Raw genomic sequence first — 14,829 nt, 5'->3', positions numbered from 1 at the left:
GGAACCCATTAAACAGTTAATCAGACGAGATAGACGAGCCCTGGAGAGGATTTGTGTTTATGGGGTGAGGGAGAATAATTTGTCAATGGAGGAAAGAAATGCACTTGATCGGTTAAAAGCTAATCAGGATATCGTAATAAAACCTGCAGATAAGGGTTCGAAAATTGTGATTATGGACAAGAATCAATATTTGACCGAAGCCCACAGACAATTGAGTAATACAACACATTACTTACCCTTGGCTGGTTCCCTCCAATTGGAGACCCAGAAAAAGATCCGGGAAATTGTTGGCGACCTGTATGAAAAGAAGATTATAACAGCCAAGCAGAAATACTATCTCTTCGGTGAAGACCCCCCGCAGCCGAGGAAATTTTATTTGCTGCCTAAAATCCATAAGTCTCCAGAGACCTGGACCATTCCGAATCAGGTTCCTGCTGGACGACCGATTGTGTCAGACTGCGGGAGTGAATCATATAGGATTGCGGCCTTTATTGATTATTTCCTGAATCCTTTATCACAAAAACATGCGAGCTATGTCAAGGACACCTTTGACTTTGTAGCAAAGTTGAAACAGATCAAAGTGCCACCTGGGGGGATGCTTTTCACCATTGACATTGATTCCCTTTACACTAATATAGATACTCGACTGGGCTTAAAGGCAGTACGGGAGATTTTTGAGAGGTACCCTGACCCTTCTAGACCAGACGAGGCCCTTCTTACCTTGTTGGAATTGGGCCTTACTCGGAATGATTTTGAATTTGATTCCAAACAGTATCTCCAAATTTCTGGAACAGCAATGGGGAAAAAATTCGCCCCGGCATACGCCGACATATATATGGCAGACTGGGAGACAACGGTGTTCCCTAAATGCCACAAGCTGCCCAGCTTTTATGTCCGATACTTGGATGACATATTTGGTGTCTGGAATGACTCAGAGGTTGAGTTTACAAAATTCATTACGATCTTAAACGAACATCATGCTTCCATCTCAGTGAAATACAATCTACAACGGGAGAAAATTGAGTTCCTGGATACCGAGGTGTATATCGTTAGGGGGGATAGTGGGGAGTGTTCTCTGGGAACGAGGGTTTACTTTAAGCCCACTGATACTCATGCGCTGTTGCATAAGACTAGTTACCATCCGAAACACACCTATAGGGGAATTGTGAAATCACAATTAATAAGGTATAATAGAATTTGCACAGCAGCAGAGGATATTGATTCGGCTAGTAGGACCCTCTTCCAAGCCCTCAGACATCGGGGTTACAGTAGAACCTTCCTCAGAAGTATAAAGGTGGAGGTTCAACAACTTTTTCAACAAGGGTTAAAACCTAGAGAAGAAAACCGTAATAAGCATCTGGTCCCCTTTATTTCGACCTTCTCTTCAGCCTCCCTAGCATTAAACTCGAAGTTAAAAATCAACTTCCAGAGAACTCAGGATCGTTTTGAACCACTTACCTCGTTTAAAAGTATAGCAGCCTTCAGACGGAACAAAAACTTGAAAGATTTATTGGTGCATTCCTCCTTGGGCATTAGACCTAAGAAAGATAAATACAGCGGGTTTCTCAAATGTACAAAATTTATTGAAAATAAATTCACTCACTTGGGTGCACCGATTTCACACGCCCTGGGCTTACGGTCATCCAACCTGGTCTATTGTATCGAGTGTAAGGTCTGCAGCAGATTGTATGTTGGGCAAACCAAGAACACCCTGCTGGAAAGATTAAAACAACATCTACGCTCGGTCAATGGGGCCGGGAGGGCTACGTACCTTTATGAGCATTTTAGACTTCATGGTAGCACCAATTTGTCCATTATGGGGATAGAGGCAGGATCCTGGTGGTCGGACAAACAGAGATGGATGAAGGAGAGACAGTGGATTAAAAAACTGAACACGGTTTATCCCCATGGTCTCAATCAAGTGTATTAGAACTCTTGGAAGGGATCCTTATTGAAATCTCTAGTTTCCCTGGTAAAGGGAGATACACCATCATTTCGATAATATATGACAAAAACTTATAATTTAAATACATTTTTGGTGTATTCCCATATGAATTTTACCGGGAATTAACCTTCCCCATATTGGACTGAGATGAGAGAAAATAATAATAATATATCTTTGTACTTACCTCCTCCAATTGGGATTGGACGGGTTCCATCATTAACCGATGAAATACCTGGTAACCTTCTGACCATCATAGACCTATAAAACAGAAAGATAGAATTAAAATAAATATATACAAGAGTGAAATGACTGCCCAATTGGTTGGATTAGCGGTGAACGGTCAAAAACGATGTGCGAGCCCGTGCCTTCTGGCTCTCGTTGGAGAACTGGAGTTTTCTTCCCCTAACCTAACCCTAACCCTAACATTACTGATTTCAATATTAATAATAATCATAAATGTTCCTTGATCATCAAATCATCATATTAGAGTGATTTCTGGAGGGTCATGTGACACTGAAGACTGGAGTAATGATGCTGAACATTCAGCTTTGATCACAGGAATAAATTACACTTTACTGTATATTCACATAGAAAATGATGATTTACATTATAATAATGTTTCATGGTTAATACTGTATTTTGATCAAATAAATGCAGCCTTGATGAGCAGAAGAGACTTTTTCAAACACATTAAAATAAAATTTTAGTGCTCTAAAAGATATAGTTAAAATATATCTTGGATGTTTTCTTTCCACTAGTCTGAAAAACACTTTCTGAAAAGCCCAACATCTCAAGAGTTGTCAGATGACCTTACACTGTCCTTCATAAGACCCTGTTGATAGGAGGCCTCATTGAGTGTGTGTGTGTTCTCAGGGAGTGTGTGTCAGATACGGTGGGTCTGCTGGGCGAGGTGAGCCGGCATCAAGCGTGTGTGTGTCTGCGCTCGGCGCCTCTTCTGCAGGATCTGCAGGAATGGAGTCAGTGGGAGCTGGTGTTTCACCCCAACCTAGGCCCGATCAAGGACTTCATCCACAAACACTGTGGTGGGTCGGCTCCCACACGCATGCTGCTGCTTCTTGTGTCATTTTATGCTTATTTTGATCATTCATATGTGACCCTGGACCACAAAGCCAGTCACATGGGTAAATTTGTTTTAAATTGAGATGTATACATAATCTGAAAGCTGATAATAAATAAGCTTTCCACTGATGTATGGTTTGTTTGGACAATATTTGGCTGAGATACAACTATTGGAAATCTGGAATCTGAGGGTGCAAAAAAATCTAAACATTGAGAAAATCGCCTTTAAAGTTGTGCATTCATGTTCTCTATTGTGCTGCATTCACTCACAAATATAAAGGTTTTATATATTTACGGTAGGAAATTTACTAAATATCTTCATGGATCATGATCTTTACTTAATATCCTCATGACTTTTGGCATAGAAGAAAAATCGCTAATTTTGACCCATAACATGTATTGTTGGCTATTGCCACAGATATACCCGTACGACTCGAGACTGGTTCTGTGGTCCAGGGTCACAGAGTTCAATCATATAGTATATTTCAGTGTGCATCGTGCTCAATGCAATCACAAAGTGTCTTTACAAATACAAATATGTACAATTCTAAATATAAATTGTACTCCAGATTTGTTCAATTGTTTCAAAGGATATTTTTTTCCCCTTTAAAAAAAGAAAGAAAAAAAGGAAAAGTTAAATAAAACAAATTTTTATTTTTTTTATTACAGGGTTCCCGCGGGGTCTTAAAAAGTCTAAAATTCGGAACTTTACATTTAAGGCCTTAAAATGTCTTAAAAACGGCCAGATTTTCATCCGTGGTCTTAAATTTCATTTAGTCAGGTCTAAAAAAGGTCTCGTCAACTATGTGAACCTCGTTCACATATCGCATCTTTTGCGCGCTCAAGTTCGTTCAAATGTAGGCGCGCGCTCATAATTGAAGCGACGCACTCGTTTTTTTCCAGGCGCAGCGAGATAAAAAAAAATCTCAACTCTTCAGAATGCCGCAAACGCACCGCAGTTCATGTGACAAGAACCAACCAATCAGAAAATGCCTGCAGGTCCCCTACCCTCTTGATGGAGGCCAATGCAACCAGGAGCGCTGTCTTCATTGACAGGAACTTAAGCTCCACTGATTGCAGAGGCTCAAAGGGAGCACTCTGCAGGGCAGTTAGAACCACTGAGAGGTCCCAAGAGGGTACGAGAGGAGGGCGAGGAGGATTCAGTCTCCTCGCTCCTCTCAGGAACCTGATGATCAGGTCGTGCTTTCCAACGGACTTACCTTCAACTGCCTCATGATGTGCGGCAATGGCGGCAACATACACTTTCAGGGTGGAGGGAGACAGCCTTCGCTCCAACCCTTCTTGCAGGAAGGAAAGCACGACACTGATCGGGCATTTCGTGGGGTCTTGTTGTTTTGAAGAACACCAGTTGACGAAGAGATTCCACTTCAACGCATAGGCATGTCTCGTGGACGATGCTCTAGCGGAAGTGATGGTAGCCACCACCGCTGGTGGTAGGGTACTCAAATCTGCCTCGTCCCGTCCAGGAGCCACACGTGGAGGTTCCAAAGATCGGGACGAGGGTGCCATAGGGTGCCCCGTCCCTGAGAAAGCAGGTCCTTCCTCAGAGGGATTGGCCAGGGAGGTGCTGTCGCGAGGAGAACTAGTTCTGGGAACCAGGTGCGGTTGTGCCAATACGGGGCAACCAAAATTACCTGCTCCTCGTCCTCCCTGATCTTGCGCAAGGTCTGCGCAAGAAGGCTCACTGGGGGAAACGCATACTTGCAGAGGCCCCGCGGCCAGCTGTGCGCCAGTGCATCCGTGCCGAGCGTGCCCTCGGTCAGGGAATAAAACAGGTCGCAGTGGGACGAGTCGTGGGAGGCAACAGATCTACCTGTGCGTCCCCGAACTGATCCCAAATCAGCTGAACCGACTGGGGATGGAGTCTCCATTCTCCAGCAAGAGGCCAAAGCCGAGACAGCTCGTCGGCCGCCCGGTTCAGGTCTCCCGGGATATAAATGGCTCGAAGTGACCTCAGATGCTTCTGACTCCATATGAGGAGGTGGCAGGCGAGTTGCGACATACGGCGGGAGCGCAGACCACCTTGTCGGTTGATGTACGCTACTGTCGCTGTATTGTCTGATCGGACTAATACGTGCTGGCCCCTGAGCAACGCACGGAAGCGGTGCAGGGCGAGACGTACAGCCAGCAACTCGAGGCAATTGACATGCCTAAGGCGCTGGGGTCCTGTCCAGGAGCCCGCGGCAGCATGTCCATTGCATATGGCACCCCAGCCCGTGGTGGAGGCATCTGTTGATACAACAACATGTCTGGAAACTCGTTCTAAGGGCACTCCGGCCCGAAGAAAACTGAGTTTCGTCCACGGGGTGAAGGTCTGACGGCAGGTCGGAGTCACTGGGACTTGGAGCGTGCCGTGTTGCCATGCCCACCTCGGGACTCGATCGCGAAGCCAAAGCTGAAGCGGTCTCATATGAAGCAATCCGAGTGGCGTTACGCGGCTGCGGATGCCATATGCCCCAGGAGCCTCTGAAATAGTTTCAGGGGGACCGCACTCTTGCCCTCGAACTGACGAAGGCAAGTCAGCAGAGACTGCGTGCGCTCGCTCGTAAGCTGCGCGCACATGACGACCGAGTCGATTTCCATACCGAGAAAAGAGATCCTCTGCACGGGGCAGAGTTTGCTCTTCTCCCAGTTGACCCGAAGGCCCAGACGAGCTAGGTGCCGGAGCACTAAGTCCCTGTGTTCGCAAACCTGGTCTCGAGAGTGAGCTAGGATCAGCAAGTCGTCGAGATAGTTCAGGATGCAAAGCCCGTGTTCCCGTAGTGGAACAAGGGCTGCCTTGACGACCTTCGTGAAGACGCGAGGAGACAGGGCTAGCCCGAAAGGGAGAACCGCATACTGGTATGCCTGCCCCTCGAAAGCAAACCGTAGGAACGGTCTGTGTTGAGGAAGAATGGAGACATGGAAGTAGGCGTCCTTCAGGTCGATCGCTGCAAACCAATCCTGCGGCCGCACGCATTCGAAAATGCGTTTGGCCGTGAGCATCTTGAACGGCATCCTGTGAAGGGAGCGGTTCAAGACGCGCAGGTCCAGGATCGGTCGTAACCCACCGGAGTTCTTCGGTACAATAAAGTAGGGGCTGTAAAACCCGGACTTCATTTCGGCTGGAGGGACAGTCTCGATCGCACCCTTCGCCAGTAGGGTGGCTACCTCCGCTCTCATGACAGGGGCATTGCCACCGACCATAGTGAAGCGGACTCCCCTGAAGCGGGGAGGAGACCGCGCGAACTGAATCGCGTAGCCGAGCCTGATGGTCCTCGCGACCCAGCGGGACAGTCTGGGAAGCTCTAACCAGGCTCCCAAGAACTGTACCAGCGGGGTCATGCGGACCACAGACGTACCCTTGGTGGTGCAGCGAAGCGGAATGACCGGCCCAGGCGTGGGTGGCATAGCGGCCCGGTGCGGAGGCACGGTCATTAGCCGCGTCCTGCCAGAGGAGGCCAGGGGAGGACCAGCGTCCCATGGGGGCATGCTCTGGCAGGGGTCTGGCGACAGAGGGGGACGAGAGTGGCGAGGCTCGAGAGCGGCGCGCACTGTCATCCGAGAACTCTGTATGCTCAGAGATGGGTGTGTCAGTTCTTTCTTTAACCGAAATAGGGTGCTGCCCATCGTTGGACGGGCAGCGGGATTCGGGAAACCAAGGATTCTCCCCCGACCCTCCACCGGGGGAAGGAGCGGCCCTGCTACCGTCTCCTGAAAAGAACTGGATGCCATCTCTGAGCAGCCCGTCTCAGGTGCGCCGCTTTGCCTGCCGTTTAACGGGGAGCGGGGCGGGAGAGGGCTGTGGCGCCTTCCTACGGCTTCCTCCACGACGCGGCCCGGGTGAAGGCTGCTGCTGGGGCCGTGCGGGAGGGGCGGGAGCCGTGGGAGGGCGCCCTCGGCGGCGAGCGGACTGAGGCACCTGTGCCGACGGCTGGGTGGAGGCAGTAGAGGGCCGTCGGGGCAGGACATGTTTTAAAGCCTCAGTCTGCTTCTGAGCAGTCGAGAACTGCTGGGCAAAGTCCTCGACTGCACCGCCGAAGAGCCCAGCCTGGGATATGGGGGTGTCGAGGAACCGGGTTCGCTCGGCCTCCCGCATATCAGCCAGGTTAAGCCACAGGTGTCGCTCCTGGACCACACATGTGGACATCACCTGACCCAGGGAGCGTGCGGTCACCTTCGTCACTCGGAGAGCAAGGTCGGTGGCGGCACATAGCTCATCAAAGAGCCCTGGGGCAGTCCTCCCCTTCGTGCATGTCACGCAACAACTGGGCCTGGTAGACTTGCAGTGTTGCCATGGCATGCAGTGAGGAGGCTGCCTGCCCCGCAGCTCTATAGGCCTTCGCCACAAGCGTGGAGGAGAACCTACAGGCCTTGGACGGGTGCTTAAGGTTGCCGCGGGAAGAAGCACTCTGAGGACATAGTTGCATGGCAACAGAGCGTTCAACCTGGGGAACCCCAGTGTACCCTTTGGCAGCCGCCTGATCGAGAGGAGGAAAGGTGGAGGAGGCCGCCGAGCGATCACGGGAAGACAAGGGTGCCTTCCAGGACCTCGTGACCTCCTCATGCACGTCCGGGAAGAAAGGCATTGGGGTTGGACGCTGACGGGGATCAGCGGCCGCACCCAAAAACCAATCATCCAGCCGCAAGCGCACTGGACCGGGTGGCGGAGACCACTCGAGGTCAATGGCCGCGGCTGCCCGGGAAAGCATGGCCGTCAGCTCGATCGACATCTCATCTTCATCTGGAGCGCCCAATGATACCCGCGGCACGCCGAGAGATTATACAGCGGGTTCATTCGGAACGCTCACGGGTTGCACTGTGCTTGAGGGGGGTGTGGAGCGTGGAATAGTCGCGCTTTGTTCCACACCATAACCCTCAGTTCACCCTGGCCGCCAGCCGAAGTACCAGCTCTCGCAGAGCTCGTAGATTGGGGTGCGGATGAGGGGACTCTCCCTCTAACGAGATCATTGAGTCTCGAACGCAACAGCGTGATGGTCATGTTCCAGCAATGGGAACATGACTCATCCACAAACGTTACCTTAGCGTGGTCAACGCCCAGACACGCAAGACAGCGATTGTGCCCATCAGAATCAGAAATGATGCGACCGCAACCAGAAGTGCACGGGCGAGACATCTTTAAAAAGACGTGCCGCGTGCAATGCTCTTTTGTGAAAGGAGATTTCTCCGCAAGTGTTGAAGCGACCAGGGAGATGAACACACAAACACTGGCAAATCACTGCACAGATAAGCAGGGAGTGTACACTCGCTGGAACTCGCTGTCACACCAACACCTGGAGAGAGGCTCGTCTCGAAGAGAAATAGAGATGAACTCAGAATTGGCTGTGGAGTGAAGTGAATGAACTTGGCTCCGAAGCGAAAACATATCTGCATGTTGCCAGCGTACTTCCTTATATACCCCCAGGGTGGGGCGGAGTTACGCTATGCAAATTCCGCAGACCCATGGCATTTCATTGCCATTGGCTCGTTTTATATACTCGAAGATGATAGGCTTTCTAAGCGAAACCCCTTTCATCGTCATCCGACGTAACTCGGAGTGACCACGAAAGGGAACTATGTACATCCAGGGAGACAACATGTGTATAAGCTTCTTAAATGTTATTTATTTATTTGTTTATTTGTCAGGGACAATGCAAAAGAGACACATTGTAACACGTTACAATAACTTGAACAGATGTGTTGCATAGGGTTTCTTGCTGAAGCTAATTTACAACCCCTGTCCCTGGTTAGGCTACATACATCACCATTACCAAGAGAACAGAAGCAACAATAAAAAAATAAAAAAAACACAACATTATATACATATATCTGTGTATGTGTGTGTGCGTCTATCTCTCTATCCGTATGTACATGTCCATTTAAAAGTGCGCCTGCACAGTGACATAATCAGTGATCACAGATTTGGTTTTGTTTCAGCCAGTGTTTAACCTTTTCTTTAAATGGTTTCAGATTGGTTTGTGTTTTTATTTCTGTTGGTAGGGCATTCCAAAAATGTTTCCCTTTTACAGAGAAAGATGACAGACCGAAAGTGGTTTTGCGCTGTGCCACCCTGGAGTTGCCATTTGCTGATCCCCTAGTGGTGATTCTATTAGTATTTGTTTTTGTCACATATGGACAAAGTACAGCTGGTGCGATATTATTCACACATTTAAAAATCAATTTGATAAAAGAGAACTTAATAAAACTATCATAACTAAGCAAATTATACTTTTTCAGTATTATACAATGGTGCCATTTTGTTTGTTTTTGATCCATTATTTTCAATGCTTGTTTATATAGTGAAATAATGGGTTTAACAGTTGACTGTGAAGCCTGGCTCCATACAGGAACACAATAAGAAAGATGGGAAAATATCATGGCATGCAAACAGTTGAGCTGCCTTGAGGGGTATGTAATGTCTAATCATTCTAAAACAGTTCAAATTAGTCTTTACAGTTTTGCATAGTTTTTTAACATGTTTATCAAATTTTAGTTCAGGGTCCAAAATTACACCTAGGAATTTAAAATCATTGACTTCCTCTATTTCCTCTTGATTTATTCTAATTATAAGCTTTTCTTTTGCTTTCCTTCTCATTGAAAAACACATCGACACAGTCTTTTTCAAATTCAGAGTTAAGTGATTGTTTTTAAGCCATAGGGATACTCCCTCCATTTCGCTAGTTAAAGGGATAGTTCACTTTGAAATTCATTCTTGGTATGTTTTAGCTTACCTCAAGGGCATCCAAGATGTAGGTGTCTTTTTTTCCGCAGTAGTTTCAATTTTGATATTTTTAGGTCAAACCGTTCTTGTCTGTCAGTCATATAATGCAGGTCTATGGTCACGGTCTCAAAACACAAGCACAGAGTCCAAATTAAAACAATTCCCCGTCGTCCAAATTAACCCCCTGAGGTCTACGGTATCGCCGGCGATACCAGCTCGCTTTTTTTTTGTCAATGTAAAAGAAACTCATAAATACTCTGTTGACTTTGATTTTCCATAGGAGTTTCATACATCAATCGATTCTGTTAAATGTGTATTATTTTTGTGTATACTCACAATAAAAACAAAGTGTTGTGCTTTTTGCCAAATAAAGAAAAATAAACACGAAGCGAGTTCTGCCTTCTCTCTGCCAGTGAAGTCCATTCTGAAACGCGTCCGAAAATGAACAATAACTGAGCGAATACTCAGTCAAACAGGCATACAGACACACAGGCATGAAGCTTGAATTTTCTTCTTTTAAATGAAGTAATTTATATAAAAAACAAATATTCTAATCTTGTGAAATCTGTATTAAAAGAGAGCGATTCCAGTCGAGCTCATCTCATCTCATTACGTTATAATCGGCCCCGCCCACGGAGAGCGCGCGCTATTCAAACGCAAATGACTGAGACGATCCCATACAAACTGTGAACGCCCACATATCAGCTCGAGAAAACACATCAAGTTTATTCAGATAAGTGTACTTGTCTACACTGTCTCGCAGCGCTGTGAGGAATAATAATAATGGAAAACTTACCTCAGAAGTGCTGGTATTTCGAGGAGCAACGGATGGAATAATGTAGTAAGTTTTTTTTTTCATTCTCAAGTAAATCGCGTTTCTGTGTGAATGAATGAACGAAAGAGATGCGCTGTTTACCACAACTCGCAAAAAGACGGTTTAAATTTGAATTGCGTTTCTGTGTGTGAATAAATGATCTGCTTTTAGCAAACTATTTAGCTATACTGAGTAAAATCGATTGAAATATGTTGAAATAAAATGTATTTGTATAAGCAACGTATTAAACTGCAAATTAACATTTATATTCCTTATAATAAAAACGAAAGACCTATTTTACAGACATATGAAAGACAACATTTCGTTGATTAGTTTTGGATAGATTACACATTTTTACTGTAAAATATCTGCCACCTCAAATAAGCTTTTGTTTGCCAATTTTTGCTAATATGTTAAATATAGTATGTTTTGTCAATGTAGGCTATATTCGAAGTTTGAAATATGTATGATAAAATGTATACTTTAGTTTTTACAAAGAAAGATTACACTTCAATTGTTGTTGTAATTGTAACCTTTTTAATAAAAAAATATATATTTACAAGGTAGATGTAAACAAATTTTAAAAGGTAAATATAAGCATTTTCTTTAAATAATTTTTATTGTGTTTTATTATTGACAAATTTGGGGAGAGGATACATATTCCAAAACTGAAAATACAGTATGAGAATTAACTGCACAATTAATAGACATGTTTTCCTTGGATATTATACAATTTGCAAGCAAAATTTGTGAAAAAAAAAAAAAATTGACATGCTTCCAACTGTGAACCAATTTGGTAGAATATATATATATATATATATATATATATATATATATATATATATATATATATATATATATATATATATATATATATACTGTATATATATTGCTCTTGCATTCTTTCTTGTGGCTATAGGTGACACACCTGAATGAATGGCTCATTAAGTATGCGGGCCCCATTGTCTCCTGAGGTGTGAATCACTACATATGCATGATGCTGTTGAATGGTTGACGCCCCTTGCGCATATTGCCTTTACAATCAAAAAGTGTTTTACAAGATTTAAATCAATGTATTGTGTTATGTGAATGATAAGGGCAGGATGATTTTCACATCATTTTGAAGAAAAAATTCTAGGCAAAGACATCAATTAGTCAAAAGTCTTATTGACACGTATTTAGTATGTGTTTTGTGGCCTTATTTCAGAAACTTTAGTTTTTAGTTTTTTCAATAACCATGCATAAACATTATTCTCTCAAAAATACAAACATGTACATGCATGTTGCTCACATATTATGGTAGCCCTGTTTGTGCTAAATAGAGTGTAATTATACCTTTGCCATTAATATGTTTATAAGCAACTGAAAAAAGCACAAATGTCAGGGCATGTCAGAACATCTCAAGGACCCCAAAAACCCCTCAGACCTCAGAGGGTTAAACAATTCCCCATCGTAAGTACACATTGATGGCCTGAGACACGAAACGAGCGGTTTGTGTGAGAAAATTTTTCTCTTATACGCAGACATGTCCGAGTGATCTGATCTGACGTGTACGCAGACTGGTGCATAGATATATACACTAGATGTCGCCTTAAAGACATTCGTTCCAATGAACTGCCGTAGACAAGGCGACATCTTGTCTATGCACCAGTCTGCGTACACGTCAGATCAGATCACTCGGACATGTCTGCGTATAAGAGGTAAAAACGATATAAATACTGTTCGTTTTCTCACCCAAACCGCTCGTTTCGTGTCTCAGGCCATCAATGTGTACTTACGATGGGGAATTGTTTAATTTGGACGACGGGGAATTGTTTTAATTTGGACTCTGTGCTTGTGTTTTGAGACCGTGACCATAGACCTGCATTATATGACTGACAGACAAGAACGGTTTGACCTAAAAATATCAAAATTGAAACTACTGCGGAAAAAAAGACACCTACATCTTGGATGCCCTTGAGGTAAGCTAAAACATACCAAAAATTAATTTCAAAGTGAACTATCCCTTTAATATATCTGCTGCTACACAAGGGGTTTTAGCTGATACACAAATAATTGTGTCATCAGCATACATCTGACATTCAGCTTTTTTACAACATGATGGTGAGTCGTTTATGTATAAGCTGAAGAGCAGAGGCCCCAAAATCGAGCCTTGTGGAGTTCCCATTGTAGATTGTCGAGGGGTTGAATATTCTGCATTGATTTTTACACACTGCTCTCTTGATTCGAAACCTGCCAGTTGCTTGCTCAGAAAAATTAAAAGTACTTAGTTTGTTCAAAAGCACTTCATGATTCACAGTATCAAAGGCCTGTTTAACCCTCTGAGGTCGAAACGCGCCGACGCGTTTTGCTGGATTTTTTTCACATAGCAGCAACATAAACTTAAATTACTCCGTCATTTATGGTTATACAGAAAAAAGAAATATAAAAAAAGAATCTGTGATATTTCTACTTTTGTATGTGTCCACTTACAATCAAATCAAAACATTGTGCTTTTGTAAAATAAAGAAAATAAACAGGGTGTGCGTTCTGCCTCTCCGTCGCGGTGAACTTTTTTTTCTTGAGCACGTCTATAAACTGAAACATAACTCAGCGAATACTTCTCACACATTTATGAGCCATATACCTTTATACACATTTAAGTGTGTACTTTTAAATGATTGGATTCCCCCGAAGACGCGGGGTCGTTTAAAAAAGACTTACCCACGTTTTTTGTATCGAGGACATTAAACATAAACGGTGGGTACTACGCAAACATTCGTGCGAGCCTCCGTGTGATAAATCAACTTCTCGCACCTACGGGTGTATTGAATTACGATGAATTAAAAAACAAAGTGTTTCTGCTCGCGAAACCCAACGTTTCAGTCAGTTTCCAAGGCAGACTCGCCACTATTTTAGGAATGATACCGGACGATCCTCTCGGACGTTCAAACTATCATAAAGAAGCAGATTTTACTACGAGCACCATCACATACGCTCCTCATCAATCCGATATCAACGCCGGGTTCTACACATTGTACGTTTACACCGACATTATCCAATATCAATCGGTCGGTGATTCTTACGTCCCCCTTTTGAGATGCGTACATATATCGGGTAAAAGCAACGACACCGTCATTGCTAGATACGACAACCCACATTACGCATCGATCAACAAGGATCACATCAGCAGCATTACCATAGAGTTGAAGGACGATCAAAACCGCGAAATACCATTTTCTTACGGGAAAGTCATCGTAAAACTACACTTTAAACCAAAAAATTGTTTATTATAGAGCCGGAGAGAGCGCAGACTATGTGGACTTTGTATTTTATAGGGGCTGTTTTGTGTAATGTGTAAGCATCCTCACCAGCCAGCCATTCTGAAACCTTTTTATCGCTTAGACGGACCCCGCTTTCTTTTAAGACGGAGTCCTTTAATCGTTTTTTACCCCCTAAAGAGCCGGGGTTGGAGGGTGTATAATAAGCCTTTTTCATGAGCTCCGACATGCTGCCGTTTCAACCGCTGCAAAAGAATAATGCGTACATGTGGTTTGAATCAATCTTTTATTAAAAAAGTTACAGGATACATGATATAAGTAAACATGGATAAATGATGTTAATATAACATAAGTAAAAATGGATATAATAGAAGATAGTAAAAAATGATTATAATGCAATATAGTATACATGGATATAATAGAAGATAGTAATAATAATAATAATAATGTTAGTACAACAAAATCTAAGTAAAATTGAATATAGTACAATTGGATATAACGACGTTACGTGAATAGTCTAAGTAAAATGGATCACTGATAGTCTAACCAGAAAAGAAAATCGTGACAGGGCATCATGTTTTTGTCTAGGATGTAATCGATAAACATTTCGACAATTTTGTCGATGGTGATACTCATTTCGTAAATTTTAGGCAAGGCAAGGCAAGGCAAGTTTATTTATATAGCACATTTCATACACAATGGCAATTCAAAGTGCTTTACATAGAAGAAATTAAAATAATAAAAAGAAACAAGAATAATTAAAACAGTTTAGAAAAATAAAATGAAATACAATACAGTACAGTCGGACGAACAGCGGCACAGTGCTCATTCAGTAAATGCATAGCTAAACAGAAGTGTTTTGAGTCTGGATTTGAATGTGACCACTGTAGGAGCACATCTGATCTCTTCTGGAAGCTGGTTCCAGCTGCGGCTGGCATAATAGCTAAAAGCAGACTCACCATGCTTAGAGTGAACCCTTGGTGTTTCTAGCTGATATGATTCTAATGAT

At 43.9% G+C, this 14,829-nt stretch overlaps 1 protein-coding gene across 1 annotated transcript in view; it reads left to right on the top strand.

Annotated features, from left to right (window-relative positions):
• LOC309488943 (uncharacterized protein) overlaps window positions 1–14,829 on the top strand; it is a 58,159-nt gene that overhangs the window by 25,862 nt on the left and 17,468 nt on the right. Inside the window, exon 10 of the mRNA XM_082157388.1 lies at window positions 2,819–2,988. Coding sequence (XP_082013514.1) covers window positions 2,819–2,988 — 170 coding nt within the window. The remainder of the gene's footprint in view (window positions 1–2,818; window positions 2,989–14,829) is intronic.

This window comes from Leuciscus leuciscus (genome assembly GCF_965113295.1).
Source record: "Leuciscus leuciscus genome assembly, chromosome: 24".
In the NCBI taxonomy this organism is placed as follows: domain Eukaryota; kingdom Metazoa; phylum Chordata; class Actinopteri; order Cypriniformes; family Leuciscidae; genus Leuciscus; species Leuciscus leuciscus.
The sequence above is the reverse complement of the archived record's forward strand: the minus strand, read 5'-3'. Positions and strand labels throughout refer to the sequence as shown.